Source organism: Gorilla gorilla, chromosome 11 (genome assembly GCF_029281585.2).
Source record: "Gorilla gorilla gorilla isolate KB3781 chromosome 11, NHGRI_mGorGor1-v2.1_pri, whole genome shotgun sequence".
Taxonomy (NCBI): Eukaryota; Metazoa; Chordata; class Mammalia; order Primates; family Hominidae; genus Gorilla; species Gorilla gorilla.
The window spans coordinates 71386263-71404447 of NC_073235.2; the positions used below are offsets into that span (position 1 = coordinate 71386263).

The 18185-nt window shown below is 39.2% G+C and overlaps 1 protein-coding gene across 3 annotated transcripts in view; it reads right to left on the minus strand.

Annotated features, from left to right (window-relative positions):
* The window catches only part of SPC25 (SPC25 component of NDC80 kinetochore complex), a 43498-nt gene extending 36091 nt beyond the window's left edge, over nt 1-7407 (minus strand). The window contains exons 1-3 of one of the 3 annotated variants that reach the window (XM_055379123.2): nt 7269-7407; nt 6125-6271; nt 5964-6029 (exon numbers count right to left, since the gene is read on the minus strand). In XM_055379123.2, the coding sequence (XP_055235098.1) occupies nt 5964-6029; nt 6125-6271; nt 7269-7407 (352 nt within the window). Of the gene's footprint in view, nt 1-5963; nt 6030-6124; nt 6272-7057; nt 7191-7268 lie in introns of those variants that run through there. The other 2 variants (XM_063694967.1, XM_004032739.5) reach the window with 2 other exon arrangements.
* Nucleotides 7408-18185: the final 10778 nt, after the last annotated feature.

Here is an 18185-nt window from a genome sequence, read left to right on the forward strand (position 1 = left end):
TAGTACATCGATAAGATGGAATGTATTTTCAAAACAATTTAGCAATGTGGTAAAATATTCTCAAAGTTGAAAAAAAAAGATAGTTATATAGATACCATGAACATAATTACGTTAAAAACCTACATAGCTCATGAAAAACTAAAGCTAGAAAGTTGCTTTGTTAAATATGGTTCTCAACATTACAGGTGATATTTTTTGCTTTTCTGTATGTTCTAAGAATATGAACATAATCATATATTATGTCAAGTATAATTTAAAAATAAACATCTTACTAGAAAGAAAAATGCTACTATTTAAAGAAAAAAATTAAGTAGAATTGTACTACACAAGAAATCCAGATTGAAAGTCAAAGGTCTCAACTCTGATTCAGCTCATCAGTTCTTACCCAAAGATCTTGGTCAAAATCACGACTTCTGAAACTCTTTTCCTCATTTGTAAAATGGGGATAACATTGGCTACCCCATTCACTGGGGTTAGAGTATCCAGTAATAATAATACAAAAACTTTTAAACTAGTGACACATAAATACCACATATGAGAGTGTTTTTATTATAACATTTGAAGAACTGTGTGAATTTGTGGCCAATACAAATATAGGAGTCCTCGATGCTGTTTGACTATTTTTTTTTCTATTTTTTTTTTAGATGGAGTCTCACTCTGTCGCCAGGCTGCAGTGCAGTGGTGCAATCTCAGCTCACTGCAACCTCCGCCTCCTGGGTTCAAGCAATTCTCCTGCTTCAGCCCCCTGAGTAGACAGGACTACAGGCACCCGCCACCACGCCCAGCTAATTTTTATATTTTTAGTGGAGATGGGGTTTCACCATGTTGGCCAGGATGGTCTTGATCTTTTGACTTCATGATCTGCCTGCCTCGGCCTCCCAAATTGCTAGGACTACAGGTGTGAGCCACCGTACCTGGCCTGCTGTGTGACTATTATTACATGTGTACATAGCAGGCTGTCTTATTCCCAGGACCGACATTTCAAACTTTCACTCCTACACACCTGAGGAACCCTTCTTTGCATTTTCACTCCAATGCACGTCAGTATAGCACAATGGAAAGAGCACAGACACTATCATTGCGATCCTAGATCCTCTATCTACCTTAGGCAAGTTTCTTAACCTCAGTGAGCTTCAATTTCCTCATCTGTAAAACAGGGATAATCTCTGTCTTAGACAGACTTCAGGATTTATAATTTAAAAGCCTGCCCATAGTAAATACCTCTCACTTTCAATAGATGATCTTCCTTCTTGTGATAATTAGAATTTATGGCTCCAGAACTTTAGGCTATTTTGTTCTCTGCAGTATTTTCCTAGAAGATTACCTGGTATACAGCAGTAGCTCAAAAAGTATTTGGTCAGTGAATGAATTCCTTCCATCTTTCTTGTTCCCAAAATATCTATCTCAATCTTTACCTTACTGGATCTACCTGTGACTTACAGTGTTGACAACACCCTTTATTATTTCTCTCCTCTTTTAGTTTTGGTGACCTTCTCTCTTACTTCCTCTGTTCTCCAATTACTAATTCTGTCTTTCCTGGTCCTTTCCATTTAACTCTCTCAAACTGGAGAGGAAATGTAATGTTCTGAAGATGAGTAAGTCTTCTGGAGTTAATCTGATGATCTGGGGCAAATCATAATCTCTCTGGGACTGTAATATCAGAAAAGTAGGAACAATAATAATAAATGATACCAACCCTGGAGAACTATCACGAGGACTGAAGGAGGTGGTCAATGTAAGGCATTTAGCACAGTACCTGGCACACAGTAATGAGTAAATAAATATTATTACTAACCAAGGCTACCTTCTTTCACTCTACATATTCTTCCACAGCTTCAACCCCCTAAATACACTAAAGACTCACAAATCCCTATCTTCAGCAAAGACCACTTTTCTGGCTGGCTTCCAGATGAATATATCCATTGCCTATCAGATATCGCCACCTGAAGACTTGCTGCACAATAAACTCAGCATATTCACCCAACATGTTTAAAATTGAACCCACATATGTTTCTTTCCCACCTATAAAAACATGCTCCTCCTCTCTTACAATCCCTCACTTAGTAAATGCATCGCCACTGATTCATACTCCATGTCAGAAGGAATCATCCTAGACCACAGCATACTCTCACCTTCAGGCCCAGTCTTGAGTCTAACTCTTCAGACCTGTCACTGGTCCAAGCCATACTCATTATGTGCCTGTACTATTACACTAAATTTTTCCTTTAACTGGTCTCTTTATGGACAACAATCTCACTCCCCTCCTGTTTATTGTGCATGATTACTAGATTGCTTCTTCTGACATATAAATCCAATATCATTTTCCAGGTTGAAATCCTGTAGCAACTCTTTATCTCCTGAAATACAAAGTCTAACCCCCTTTGCACAACATGGAATGTCCATCATCTGGCCAACGAGTTCTTCCAGCCACTTCTCCACCACTCCCCAACCACAGGGTACTCTAGCCATCCCAGAACTTAACAAGCTCTCATGTTCCTGCCATATTCCATGTGCTGTTCCCTCTTCCCAGAATGTAATGCTGACTCTGTTGAACATCCCTAACCCTCCTTTATGTGATTTTCTCCAAAGTAGTGTGGTATAATCAGACTGTAGGTTCAAATCATATTTCTGTTCATTATCAGCTATCTGACCTTGAGAAAGTTGCTTAACCTCTCTGTGCTTATTTTGTCATAAAAATCTAACATGTAAGACTAAAAGCAGTATCTATACCTCTTAGGGTTGTTGTGAGGATTCATGAGTCAATATATGCAAAGAGCTTAGAACAGGGCCTAGCACATGGTATACAAGGTAATGGTTAGCTATTAAATATCCTGCATTCCTCACTGGAAGAATCAAACCCTCCAGATTCTATCCTCACACAGCATCTATTACATTATTCTAACAACGAATACAATCTTTTTTTTTTTTTTCTTTTTGGAGACAGGTCTCATTCTGTCGCCCAGGCTGGAGTGTAGTGGCATGATCATGGCTCACTGTAACCTCAGTCTCCTGGGCTCAGGCGATCCTCCTGTCTCAGCCTCCTGAGTAGCTGGGAATACAGGTGCCCGCCACCACACCTGGCTAATTTTTCCTTAATTTTTATTGAGACAAGGTCTCACTATATTGCCCAGGCTGGTCTTGAACTCCTGGACTCAGGCAATCCTCCTGCCTCGGCCTCCCAAAGTGCTGGGATTACTTTGGCTTGAGCCATCGAGCCTGGAACAATATATTTTAATTGTGGTTTCCCTATCTATATCCCCCTCAATATTGTCAGTAGATTATACTTTATGCACTGTTGTCTCCTTAGTGGTGGGCAATAGCAGTCATATGTTCATTGAATTAATTAAACTTGGGTAAATTGTATTTCTGTTCAAGTATAAACTGATTTCTTTTTTTTTTTTTTTTTTTTTTTTTTGAGATGGAGTCTTGCTCTGTCGCCCAGGCTGCAGTGCAGTGGCACGATCTGGGCTCACTGCAAGCTCCGCCTCCCAGGTTCACGCCATTCTCCTGCCTCAGCCTCCAGAGTAGCTGGGACCATAGGCGCTGACCACCATGTCCAGCTAATTTTTTGTATTTTTAGTAGAGACAAGGTTTCACCGTGTTAGCCAGGATGGTCTTGATCTCCTGACCTCGTGATCTGCCCGCCTCAGCCTCCCAAAGTGCTAGGATCACAGGCGTGAACCACCGCGCCCGGCCAAGTATAAACTGATTTTTAAAAGAAAAATATTGATAATGCTTTTAGATTTTAGACTATATAAAGCATAACTTCACACTATAGATAATCTTTAAGAGCACAGTTTGAGACTCACAGCAGTAAAACTGACAGTTCCAAACTTAATTTTCTAATGCCTAGGGATCCTACAAAGAAGTTTTAAAGAACCCAAACTCAATATCACTCTTTCACACACACATGCAAACAAAAGTGGTTTTCCTTTTTGCTTATGGTTACAGAGGGAATGAGAGAAGCAGTGAAGGGCATGGAAGCTTCAGGGCAGATTAGAAAGTAAACACGGGTAGGCCGGTTGCAGTGGCTCACGCCTGTAATCCCAGCACTTTGGGAGGCCAAGGTGGGCAGATCACCTGAGGTCAGGAGATTGAGACCATCCTGGCTAACATGGTGAAACCCCATCTCTACTAAAAATACAAAAAATTAGTGGTGCGTGGTGGTGCGCACCTGTAGTCTCAGCTACTTGGGAGGCTGAGGCAGGACAATCACTTGAACCCAGAAGGCAAAGGTTGCAGTGAGCCGAGATCATGCCACTGCACTCCAGCCTGGACAACAGAGCGAGACTCCATCTCAAAAAAAAAAAAAAAAAAAAAAGAGAAAGAAAGAAAATAAAGAAAGAAAGTAAACATGGGTAAAAGTGTAGCAAATAACCTACTGGGGTAACAAAGTCAAATGCCTTCATGGGCCACACAATGAGTAAAGTGGGTAAGTCAACGCTACCCATTTTGCAAATGAAAGAACATATGCCCCATGTAAGGACATTCTAGTCTAATATTGTTTAAAACATGGTGCCTTTAAACCAAGTATCTCTAGTGGAATTTGAACTGTGGACACACGTTTGTGTCCTGTGTGTAAGAATTCAGTAAAAACTACTGGTTTACTCTGGACAACCTGGAGAATAGTAGAAATAAGATGGCAAGAATAGTAGTAAAAATATGGAGAAAAACACTGTCAGAGTACTAACAGAGCTGAGAGAACTCTAGCTTTTCAATCCCCAGGCTGTGATTTCCAACGTGAAAACAAACTCATCTTTTAAAAAATACTGGCATTTATACCTTAGCACTGACAAATCTCACAAGTATAGTGCTGAGTGAAAAAATGGACAGAAGACATACAAGAGAATGCCATTTATATAACATTCAAAAACACAATACTAGAGGCCAGGCATGGTGGCTCACACCCGAAATCCTAGCACTTTGGGCAGCCAAAGTGAGCGGACCGCTTGAGCCCAGGAGTTTAAGACCAGCCTGCACAATATGGTGAAACCCCATCTCTACAAAAAATACGAAATTAGCCAGGCATGCTGGTGTGCACCAGTGGTCCCAGCTACTTAGGGGACTGAAGTGGGAGTATCACTTGAGCCGAGGAGGTCGAGGCTGAAGTGAGCCTAGATCATGCCACTGCACCCCAGCCTGGCTGACAAAGTGAGACTCTGTCACCAGGCACGGTGGCTCACGCCTGTAATCCCAGCACTCTGGGAGGCTGAGGCAGGCAGATCACGAGGTCAGGAGATTGAGACCGTCTTGGCTAACACAGTGAAACCCTGTCTGTACTAAAAATACAAAAAATTAGCCAGGCGTGGTTGCAGGTGCCTGTAGTCCCAGCTACTTGGGAGGCTGAGGCAGGAGAATGGCGTGAACCCAGGAGGCGGAGCTTGCAGTGAGCCAAGATCGCGCCACTGCACTCCAGCCTGGGCGACAGAGCGAGACTCCGTCTCAAAGTGAGACCCTGACTCAAAAAATAAAACAAAAAACCCCCACAATACTAAACAATATATTGATAGGTTAGTTGTGGAAGGTGGGAGAAGGTGTAACACAGGATGTTCTTTCTTAAACTGTATAGTATGTCAATGTTTATTCCTATATATAAGCACATGTATATGTGTTAATGTGTATGTATTTGTGTGTATGTGTCTATATATATGTATATATATATATTTTAATTTTTAATTTTTTTTTTAAATTTTTTGTAGAGACAGGGTTTCGCCATGTTGCTTGGGCTGGTCTTCAACTCCTGAGCTCGAGGGATCCACCCAACTTGGCCTCCCAAAGTGTTGGGATTACAGGCATGAGCCACTACATGTACGTGTGTGTGTGTGTGTGTGTGTATATATATATATACACACAACATATACACACTTGTGTACACAAAATACATTGTCTTACTTGTATGAGAGATTTCATGATAAAGATGTTTTATCTAAAAAAAACCCCATGATTTATACTTTTTCACATACGATTTTGATATTCCAGAAACATCTCAACCATTCGTTCTTCTTCCTTTAATTTCACAGACAGCTTTTCTGAAAGAGAAATTGAACTTTCAATTCAGCTGCAATAACACTAAAAAATAAACTAGAACAGCAAAACCAGCATGTTACAAGTTAACACTAGGTACCTGCAAATGCTTTGATGGAATCCTTGTAGGTATCTCTTAGTCCCGCCATCTGACAGGAGGTGTCCGTACTTTTGAATTTATTCCAAAATTCATTTATGCTTTTATCGAATAGTGCCAGTTCGTCCTCTACCATTATGTAGGACAATGCTAAAAACAGAATACATATTGCATTTTTTAAGAGTTATTGAAATCAAATCACCCACATATTCCAATCGGGTATACAGTATTTTGGCAATTTGTCCTTTGCTAGAAAATAGCAACTTATCTTTAATTCTAGGTATTCAAGGGTAGATCAAGCCACCTGGGCTTAACTGTTGTTAACGTGCAGCAATAATTCAGGACACCTTTACCTTCTAGCAGCTTGTTAGTAGGTAAGTGTAACTGCACAGGACACTCACACGCACCATGACCCTGGGTCCATTTTCTCGCAAGTAAAACTGTTGACTTCTGAAAGCCCTTTTCCAACTCTAACCCTTTCTGAACAGAGATCATCAGGATAGCCAGGTGGCCGGCACCCTCCCATAGAATAAGACCCCACACATCCATCCTGTCTCTCTCCTCCACCTCAGAACAGTAAAAGTTAACAGTAAAATAGGGACTAAGGTGGGAGTTTAGTAGGTTCCGTCGAGGATGTATGCAAGTCACCTCGGGCCGCAGTATCCTCTGTAAAAGGAGGTCCTGGGAGAATCCTGGATCCACCAGTACTCTGCGACGCTAAAACCCTCCCAGGAGGACCAAAGATACCTCCTGCAGTGAAACCCAGAACGCTTTGGGTTCGCAGCTGCCCACCCCACCAGGCTGTGAGGCCCAAACAGCAACAAGATGCGCATTTCACAAACGCCGCCGCAAATACACACATTCCGCCCTCAAATTCACTTTCCCTTATTGCGACAGGGGGGCCAAGGAGCCCAGCTCGGCGCCCAACTCCCTTACCTTCGCAGGCAGGCCTGAGTCCCGCCGCCTTCCCCACACCAGATCCGCGCCCACTCTAGCCAACAGCCGGACTCTAGGCTCAGCTCCCGCAGCCCCGCCAACTTTCCGATTTCAAACCTAGTGCACTTCCCGCCACCCGCCTCCAGGCGCAGGCTCGCCTTCTGATTGGCCGATAGCACAGGCTCTCCTTGACAGGACTGGTTGAACTCACCCTTGGATTCTCGCGGGGAAAATGGGGGAACAGGGCATTCTGGGATTCGTAGTTCTTTTCTGAACAACAGCCAGAGTCTCCGCTGTGACCCGAAAGTATTAATAGCACCCGAAGGGCTCGCCCACGACAAGTCATTCATCGGCTTCAAATAAAGGTTTCTGGAACAAATATAGATATTGACCTTTAATCGTATCTTTTGCAAGAAATACTTCCTCTTCTTTGTATTCACCTTGTAAAGTTGACTTCAATTGTGAGTGGGCAGAAACATTCAGATGGTCCTCAGAATAGGTTTTTACTGCTTACAAAAATATTCCTTCTTTTCTACTCCCCCAGCTTCTCTAACAATGTTTTTGAGGCCTAATAGAACACTATGTTACTATCTTGCAGAAGTGGAAGAAACTAGAGCACTATCAAAATCACCTGCTATTTCCTTGAGGACAGGAATGAGGCACAAGGTATTCAACTAGGATTTGCCAGAGTAGACAAGCTGCAGGGAATCAGCGTTGTCCAGAAACTCTGAAAGGTGACATAGATTCGGTATTTGAATCCTTCTTGGTAAAGCTGAGGAAGAAAGAAAACTAGGGAAAGAACCTAGAGAATATGCTTTCTGAAGAATGGAAAATAAAGTTGGCTAAAATAATGAAGTCAAAGTTATTATTTTAATCTTAGACTATGATATGTTTGTGAAAATAAAGCCTCTTATTATACACCAAAAGTTCTTTACTATACTAGTTTCTTTTCATTTTCATCAACAATACAAACACCAACAAGAAGTAAATATGTAAAAAACATTCTCAGAGGACCAGATATTAGCCATTCTTTATCCAAGAACTAAATTAAGACCTATGAAATCAGGACAAGTTATTATGAATATTTAACACTTCACAATATACCCAAAAGTCACCTTGCAGCCTAGAGACTGCTATTAATACAGTTAGACATAGAGTTTACTATGATAAATCTCCTTTCATTTCCAAATATTTTCCCAAGAACTTCTAATTTTATATATCTGATACTATTTACCTTAAAGCAAAATTTTATGAGTTGAGCATCTCAGAACTTCAGCTGATTGAGTGCTGGTACTCATTTTTAGGGTTTTCTCAGTACCAAATTAGTGAAGACAGTATTTAAGAAGATTCATGGAAGAGGGCTGATTTGGCACCATGTTGATGAATTCCTCACTGGGTTTATACACTGGTCTTTATCAGACTGTTCAGTGAAGATTCTTGCTCTCTTTGGGTCTTCAGCTGAGGGGAGTGATTGCCCTACCAATGTGCTGTTTTTAGGGCAGCCTCAGGGTGTCTATTGTTTTTTATCCTTTGAGTGCTCCTCCCCAACCAGGATGTGAGGAAGAAGTTTGTCATTTGTCAAAATTTTCATTTCCGAAAGACTGGCTGAATAATTTCTCTCTAATCCCCAAGGATAGCTAGAGACAACCAGCTCTTCTTTCTGCTCAGCACACAGAATAGGGCCTTCAGCTTTCTCAGCATTAAAAAGGGGAAAACAGTCCCCCCGACCCATTATTATTCACACAACTCCACCATGACCACCACCACCATACTTACATACCTTTCATTTCAAACCAACCAGGGTTTATTGAGTTTCTATTTTGTGCCAGGTACTAAACTGAGCACTGCCTTCTCTGGGATATATGGTCTGTGACCCAGGGTTGGGTTTCTTCAGGGTGGGGAATAGACAGATGCCACATGTTCCCAGGCTGGAGGTGTTTCTGGATGGTGGTTATAGTCTTGCTCAGACTGAACGCTCCATTGCTCCTCCCCTGAAAACTTAATTCTTTCTCCAATGGGTGAATGATAATGGGGTATAAGGATAAAAGATCATTGTCCTCTATTGCACATACACTTGCTGGGTAGATACTTTGCATCTTGGGGGGCAGAGCTAAAGATAGGAATGGTCATGAATAATGCCATGGTTTAGACTATAAGTTCCCCACCTGTAAGTATAAGGTTCTCTTTACGACATTCACATTTATGCTGACATTCACATTTATACTTTCAACATCCATTCACTGAGAAAATTAGAAAAATTAAAAGTTACTATGAATTCAAAAGAGGAGTCTCTTCTTGCAGATTCCAGGTTGAGGACCTACAATATTGAAAATGAAAAGATTCTTGAACAGAAACTTTCAATCTTCTAGATTTCTGAATGGCCTGTGTCAAACACTGCAATAGATGATTTAAGAAAGCAAGTTTTCTGACAATTGCTATAAAGTACAGTATACAAAGTGGAGTCAATGCCAGGTTACACTTGGACTCTTTCATCTCCTTCCTAGAATTAAAAAAATAAAATAAAACGGAGGAAGGGCTGGGACCTTGTATCAGTCTGTTCTCACATTGCTATAAAGAAATACATGAGACTGGGTAATTTATAAAGAAAAGAGGTTTAATTGGCTCATGGTCTGCAAGCTGTACAGGAAGAAGAGCAGCATCTGCTTCTAGGGAGGCTTCAGGAAACTTCCAATCATGGCAGAAGGCGAATGGGGAGAAGGTACTTCATGTGCCAAAGCAGGAGCAAGAGAGGTCAGGAGGAGGGGGAGGTGCCACACATTTTTAAATGACCAGATCTCATGAGAGCTCACTCACTGTTACAAAGACAGTACCAAGAGGATGGTATTAAACCATTCATAAGAAATCTACCCTCATGATCCAATCCTCTCCCACCACTATGCTGGAGGTCTGATATGGTTTGGATCTGTGTGGTAGAAGGAAGTCACCAAATTTTATCCCCCAAAAAGAAACTATAAAACTGGACCAAATTATCAAAAACAACCATTTAAATGACCTGGAAATTGACTAACAGATTGCAGCAAACTAAGAAGCATTTATTCATGAAAAACTACTCAAAAACATTATGCTAAGTGAAAGAAGCCGGGTGCAAAAGACTACATATACTATGATTTAATTTACATAAAATAACCAGAAAAGGCAGATTCCCAGACACAGAAAGCAGTTCAGTTTTTGCATGGGGCTGGGAGCAGACCCAGGCACTGACTGCCAACGTGCATGAAGGAACTTTCTGGGGTGCTGGAGATGTTCTGAAACTGGTTTTTGTCAATTACTGGCAACTTTATAAATACACTAAAAATAATGAGGAAGTTCATAGTATATAAATTGTAACTCAATAAAAGTATTAAAATTAAAAATAAAAGATGAAGGATTTCAGAGCTTCAGAGGAAAAAAGACTACATTTCCCAAGCACTGAGAAAACATTCAATATAGTCAGAAAACTATCCAGGTTATTTTTATTATGGTAAAATACTCATAACATAAAATTTACCATCTTAACCATTTTTAAGTGTACAGTAAAAGGATGTTGAGTGTATTCACAGCGTTATGGAACCATCACCACTATTCATCTCCAGAACTCTTTTTATTAAAAACTCTGCCCATCAAATAACAAATCTGTCTTTCCTTCCCTCACACCTTGGCAACCACCATTCTACTTTCTGTCTCTATGAATCTGACTACTCTAGGTACAATTTTTAAATTGTCTCATAAATGTCAAAAATGAGGATTTCTTTTACAGCTTTTAAATACATTAATCAATTAATGTTAATGTCTTTAGGTGTGATAATGGTATTATCTCATTTATATTCTTGAATATTTTTTCCCTTTCATCCTACAGTTTGCATTTCTAAATTCTACTCATATCTCAAGGCCCAGCCACTTGCCATCTCCTCCACAAAAGCTCCCTAATCTCACAGACTGAAAGTTATGTCTGCCTTTCCTTTTTTCCATTCACCCTATCTGTTCACCTCTAAGGACACAATGGTACGTGATTTATGTAAATATCATATCTTCCCTACTAGACCACAAGCTTCTTGAGGTCTGATCTATCTCTGTCCTGTGTGGTACTCGTAAGAGTCAGTGTCTAGACTTATGCTTCTCAAAAGTGAGAGGTTCTCCACCCAGCAACATCACCATTATCTGGGAACTTAGAAATACAAAGTCTCAGACCCCACTCTATTTTTAGTGAATCAAAGATTAGGAGTCCCTGTAATCTGTGTTTTAACAAGCCCTTCAGGGGAGTTGGATGAATATTAAAGTTTGAGAGCCACTGCTTTACACAATTTCTCTACACAGTACTTTTTAAGTCATCTATAAAAATGAACACAGCTATACAATATATTAACTCTACTTTGAAGAAAGTTAATAGTACTGCTCAATAGGCAACTCTGTTGGGTCCTTTGGTAATCCAAGAAAAAGTGTATAGATGTATAGGTCATGATCATTTCTAGAGAAAAGTACCTAAGAAGACTAATGGAGGGGGGTACTTCAAAGAGCTGTAGCAGGGCCATTTATAACAGTGTCATTATGGACTGCCAATATTCCTGGGATGCTAGCCAGACTGAAGGTAATGATTTTCTGAAAGTCACTAGGGTCTAAATTCCATCTGAAATAAATCCATTTTAAATTGCAAGGTGACACTGGAGAGATCTCGAATAGTTTATTTTAGAAAAGGCAGATAAGTTTGTGGTAAAAGGATAATGACCATGCAGAGACATTAAAGGTCAATGCCTACAAAACATATTTTTGTTTACTGCCACCTCATAAGTAACACAAGCTAAAGTCAAATATCTCTGAATGGTGTTGAATTGTAGCAAGCACTATAACCCAGAGATGAATGGTTCAATAAGAAATATCTTGTGGTTATATAATATTTGATGTGGTGAAACATATTGGAGAAATTCTATCCTCTGTCCCACTATGTAATACATGTAGGGATTTACTGTAAATCAAAATCTCAGAAAAATTTAAATGAATCGGAATGAGAACATTCTGGAAAGAACTGGAAGTATTCAACTACAGGGATGAACTAAAAAACAAGGCAGCAGTATAGGGTTGGGGGACCGACTATAGCAGTAACATATTTAAGAAATAAACAGTCATTAAGAGGAAGGACGTCATTAACACAAGAAACTCATGCTGGGGTGGTTGGAGTTATGAAGATATCTCTGAGGAAACTGGGGAAATGGGAGGATCCTGGGTATAGGCCCCATGGATAGTGCATGGGATTCCAGTGAACCTCACGCTGTACTTAATTTGCTTGGGATTCCATTGAGAATCTGGTGAAAATTGTGGCTTCTTCCAACAGATGCGTACAAGCACAAACATTTTGCACGCAATTTTAGGAAGTTCGCTGACCCCTAAATAAATCAATTCGCGTTATAGACTGCCTGGTGACTGAAGAGATCTGGCTAAGGTTAGACCCCAAAGCGCAGACTCATAAAGATTTCTTCCACTCCAAAAGTGCTTTTTCTAACACAGCAGAGTTCTAGTCCTTGAACACTTGGAGGGATCAAATGGAGAGTTCTACTATAGCAGGAAGAAAAGGAGGTGATCCAGTCAGGAATGGTGGCTGGCTGTATAATTTTTGAAAACCATCTCCTAATGTGTAGGGCATTTGGCTGGATTCCCAGAGGCAATAGTGAGCAATTCAGACTTGTCTCTGCTCTGTTGGAGTTGACAGTGACCAATTAAAACACTTAGATGACTAAATATTAGTATGAAAAAAGGGGAGCCAGGATAGAGGAAAAAAGAGAGTGAGAGGTGGGGTGGGGGAGAAGAAAAGAGAGGAGAGAACAGAGAGAGTGGGGTAGAGGCAGAGATGTCAGAGTACAAAAGAGAAGCAACATAAGAGTTGTGTATAAGAGCAAAATTTTATCACTTTACCCTACTTCTACTCTGATCAAGAATGTCAGAGCTTGAATTCAGTTCCACATTTACAGACTATTTGGCAAAACAAGAATAACTAATATTAATTATAGCTAGTAGTTTTTGAGTATTTACCATGTGCCTTAAAAAAAGATAATAAAAAGGAGATCTAAAAGGAAGAATACGGAAACAGACCACGCCTGCATCCATGGGAAAGAGTGGAATAATACAGAACCCCAAATAAGGCAAATGAAAAAAAAAATGACTTAAGGTAGAAGTTGAGAAAGTGGTACAAGAAGAGGCCAGCTCCGCACAGGAGGTACAGGAGGGGTACCTTTCAAGGGAATGATGAATGAAGACAGCGCATCTAAAAATTAATGTGTATAGAAACTATGTGGAAACCTTACTAAAACGCTTTCTGGATTTAACTTCCAAAATGTCTCATTCTGTGATCTGGAGTGGGCCTGGAAATTGCATGCAGGTGACAGGAGGAAGGTGGTCCACAGGTCACACTTTAGGAAAGACAACTTCAAAAAGAGGATGAGTCAGGTGGATCTACCCTCTTTTGGATCTTGGTCTGGGTAGGTTGAATGTGACTTTGTTCCATCATTTGGTAAACTGATTTTGGACAGATCTTAAACTCTAACAACCTTGGCTTTGAAATGACCCAGTTTGTCAGGCAGGCTGTGTCATTGGAGGGAAGAGCTCCAGTGGAAGATTACTAGTGTCAGAAAGAACCAACTTCCTGTATCTCCCTACTGCTGGGGCCCACATAGGATACAGGAACATCCCCACCCTAAGCCGTGGCAACTCGAGTGGCAGACAGTAGATGAGGAGGACTAAAGAAATGTGTAGAAAGAGATTTCCCACAGGAACAAATCATAAAATACATGTAAGTGCTGGGAAGAATAGCTCACCAGTATAATGGATCAAGTGGTGTTTTCACTTCTTTCATTTTTAAAATTTTGTATGAATCACATCTTAATTTTAATTTCGTTGTATAGTTATGTAAAATATTTACATGGTTTCAAAGTCAAATCTATAAAATAAGCATGTTCAAAGAAGTCTACTTTTTATCCCTGTTCCCTCTACTCTCTTCTCTTCTTTCCTTTATAGAATTTAAAAATATATTTATTTTATATATAATAAATATATAAAGTTATTACATATAATAAATATATATTACACATAATAAATATATATATTTATTACATGTAATAAATATATATAAATAGATATATATTCATTATATATTTTTATATATAAATAAATATATATAATTTATTACATGTGATAAATATATATAATTTATTACACGTGATAAATTATATATATTTATTACATGTAATAAATATATATAAATAGATATATATTTTTATATATTTATATATAAAAATATATATATTTATTACATATTTATATATAAAATATATATATATTTATTACATGTGATATATATATATTTATTACATGTGATAAATTATATATATTTATTACATGTGATAAATATATATATTTATTATATGTAATTAAATATATATAATTTATTACATGTGATAAATATATGTAATTTATTACATATAATAATATATATATAATAAATATATACTAAATAGAGGTGGGGTATTGCTTCATTTCCCGGGTGGTCTCAAGATCCTGGCTTCAAGTGATCCTCCCACCATGGCTTCCCAAAGTGCTGGGATTACAGATGTGAGGTACCATGCTTGGCTAAAATATTTTTTAATTGTTTATTTTTCTATTTAATCATAAGCAGATGTGTGTGTTTGTGTGTGTGTACATATATGTGTATATATGTGTGTGTATATATGTTATATATGTATATATAATTGTATATATACATATATGCACACACACACAAAGGGCTAATATATGTATATATACATATACACACATCTGCATACATATTTATATATGTATGTACACACACACACACACATATACACATACAAATATATTACCCCTTTCTAGAATACACATTATATATATTTTCTCCACCTTAAATACACTTTCTTGACATTGCCACTATATAACATGATCTCTGTGGAGAAATGCATTTTGAGTTTGCACTAACCAAATAACATAGTTTTAAAACACAGGCTCTTTATAATTTAGTACTCATATCAACTTTGTTCAATAATTCATTCACTCAATAAACATTTACTAAATAACTATGATGGGCCCAGGGGCAGTTCCAGGTTTTGTGAAATCTAAAGCCCCTGTTAAATGGCTTTATATAGGCCCCTCTATAAAGCCCCTGTTATATAGGCCCTGTCTTTAATAAAAAGAAAATAAACTCGTGAATACACTCTAAACTATCAGTAGCCACCTGCCTTTTTTTTTTTTTTGACAGAGTCTCACTCTGTAGACCAGGCTGGAGTGCAGTGGCACGATCTCGGCTCACTGCAACCTCTACCTCCTGGGTTTCAAGCGATTCTCCTGCCTCAGCCTCCCGAGTAGCTGGGACTACAGTAGCCCACCACAATGCCCAGCTAATTTTTGTATTTTTTTTTTTAGTAGAGATGGTGTTTTACCATGTTGGCCAGGCTGGTCTTAAACTCCTGACCTCAAGTGATCCGCCCACCTCGGCCTCCCAAAGTGCTGGGATTACAGGCATGAGCCACTGCGCCCGGCCCAACCTACCATCTTAGGCGCCCGTGCGAACTTTTCCAGCTTCATGGGCAATTGGCTTCTACACGGGCCTGTTACGGGAACTGTGCTTGTGGCTGTTGCACAAAGTGGACAGGACCCCTTGTTTTATGGAGCTTATACTGTAGTACAGGAGAGAGATGCTAAATATATACACTTGTCATAAATATATAATTATAAATTGTGTTTAACTCCCGGTTATGGGCTGAACTGTATTCCCTCAAATTCATGTTGAAGTCCTAAGCCCCAGTACCTCCCAAAATGACTGTGTTTGGAGATAGGGTCTTTAAAGGGGTGATTAAGTTAAAATGAGGTCATTAGTATCTTCCTTAATCCAATAAGACTGGTATCCTTACAAAAAGAGGAGATTAGAACACACCCATATAGCGGGGAAGACCATGTGAAGGCATAGAGAGTAGACAGTCATCTGCAAGCCAAGGAGAGAGGCTCAGAAGAAATCAACGCCACCGACGGGTTGATTCAGACTCCTAGTTTCCTATATTTCTGTTGTGTAAGCCACCCAGTCTGGTACTTTGTTATGGCAGCCCTAGCAGACTCAAACAACCTCCTAGGAGAAAAGAGTGTTTGACAGAAAGTATTGTCAGAGGAGAGTGGTGAGGATGCTGTTCAGAGAAGGCATCACCGATGGATGCATAGAAGCTAAGATATGAAAAGACTAAAAATGATGAACTACGAGGAATAAGCAGATTAGCAGATGCTGTTAAAGGGTGAAAGAAATCAAGATGCTTTTGCTTCACTTAATTATCCCACAGTCTACAGAACCAGGTAGTTCTCGAGAGACAATCTTTCTAAATTAACTACCATAGATGAAAGGCTAATCACAGACTCTGAGGTGTTGAAGAGCAGGAAGTTTAATTTTTAATTGGAAGACAAAATGTATTTGATATCATTCACATCCTGATTTAAGGATAAGACATTTCTGAAGAAATGAGTATTATGAATTATGTAGATCAAACACTTTTTAGAAAAAGAATAAAGGGAAGTTATGCTCTTCCTCATGGCTCATTAAAGAGATTATGGAAATTACAGAACTTGAATATGCAAAACAAAGAAAAGCCAGAAGCATAGACTCTAATTAGTCAAGGCTAATTCCTTATATGAATTGCCTTAGTGCAATGATTCTAAGCCCCTTATACCACATTGGAACCACTTGAGGAGTATTTTAATAATACCAATGCCCAAATTCCATTACCAGAAATATAACTGATCTCAGGTGGAACACAGTTATGGCAATTTAAAAAGCACCCCAAAAGATGTTAATGGTCAGTCAATGCATTTCTTCCAGGTAAGGTACCAATAGACACTGAAGCCCAGTAACAATGGTGCTGTTAAATGATGGGACACAAAACTCGAAGAGAAGTTCAAAGTGATAGTTATAGCCTGTGAAGGACTCTAGTGAAGTCTTTTGTCTTTACTTAGGCCATGGTAAGCAAAGACAAAAATCTGAATGATAAAATAACAAGTAAGTTTACCTAGATCCATCCCTGGCCACCTTGTGAGGCTTTGTTGCTTTCCCACTAAGCCTAGACACAATCCAGCTCTCTAAACCCAACATCTCTCTGACTTAGATCCATAGCCTCTTTGTGCTACCCTTCTGTTCGTTCTCAGTCTACCCTGGTCCATAGTCCAGGGTCCAGTCGTAGTCTATAGTCCAGGACCAGAGTCCTGGTCTATAGTCTAGTCATAGTCCACAGCCGTAGATTATGGACCTATGACTTAGATCCACAGCCTCTTTGCGCTACCCTTCTGTTCATTCTCAGCATTTGTTTGGTGCTTTCCACTTCTGTTTAACACTCTGTTCTCAACAAACCATTTTCCTGATTGGTCAAAAGCCCTTTGATGTCTATTCCTATCTTTGTCACATGAATCATTCCCCATTCCTCTCAACTGTATTCTCTAGTTAATAAAAGATATAATTTGATCCTAACACATTTCTATTATCCAAATAACTTTCATTTCTGCTTTCTTGTCTTATAGTCAAAAAACAACACATTTCTTTCCCTGTTCCATATATATTCTATCATTCTCTTGGATAAAGAAAATTGAACTATTCTTATTTTAAATCAGTGATCAGAAAATAATCTGTCATATCATATATTTTTCATACCCAGATATTTATTCAACCATTTTCCTCAAAGACCCAATAAAATAGAGAGCCACAGCCTATCTTAAATTAAAATGCAGGGCTTTATGGGCTATTTGACATGCAATAATTATTTGCAAAGTCTTTTCACCAAACATAGAAATTGCTAATGTCTGACCTTGGAGGAAATGAACTGTACAAAAATTTTCAAACAAACATGATCCAACTGTTCACACAAAAGGGAGGTCGCATAAGAAATTCGTTGTGTTTCTATCCAAATTTCCCCCTCGAATTGCCACAGATCAGCATGTACTTCACTCTTTGCCACCAATTAAAATCATAAATAGATGAGCTATTCAGCAGAGGAGGGCTGGTGTGCCCTCGCCACAGATGGTCAGCATCACATGTTGCAGTAATGGCTCGACATGCCACAAAGGCACAGTATAAAAACGGTGGGAATCAGAGCACTTC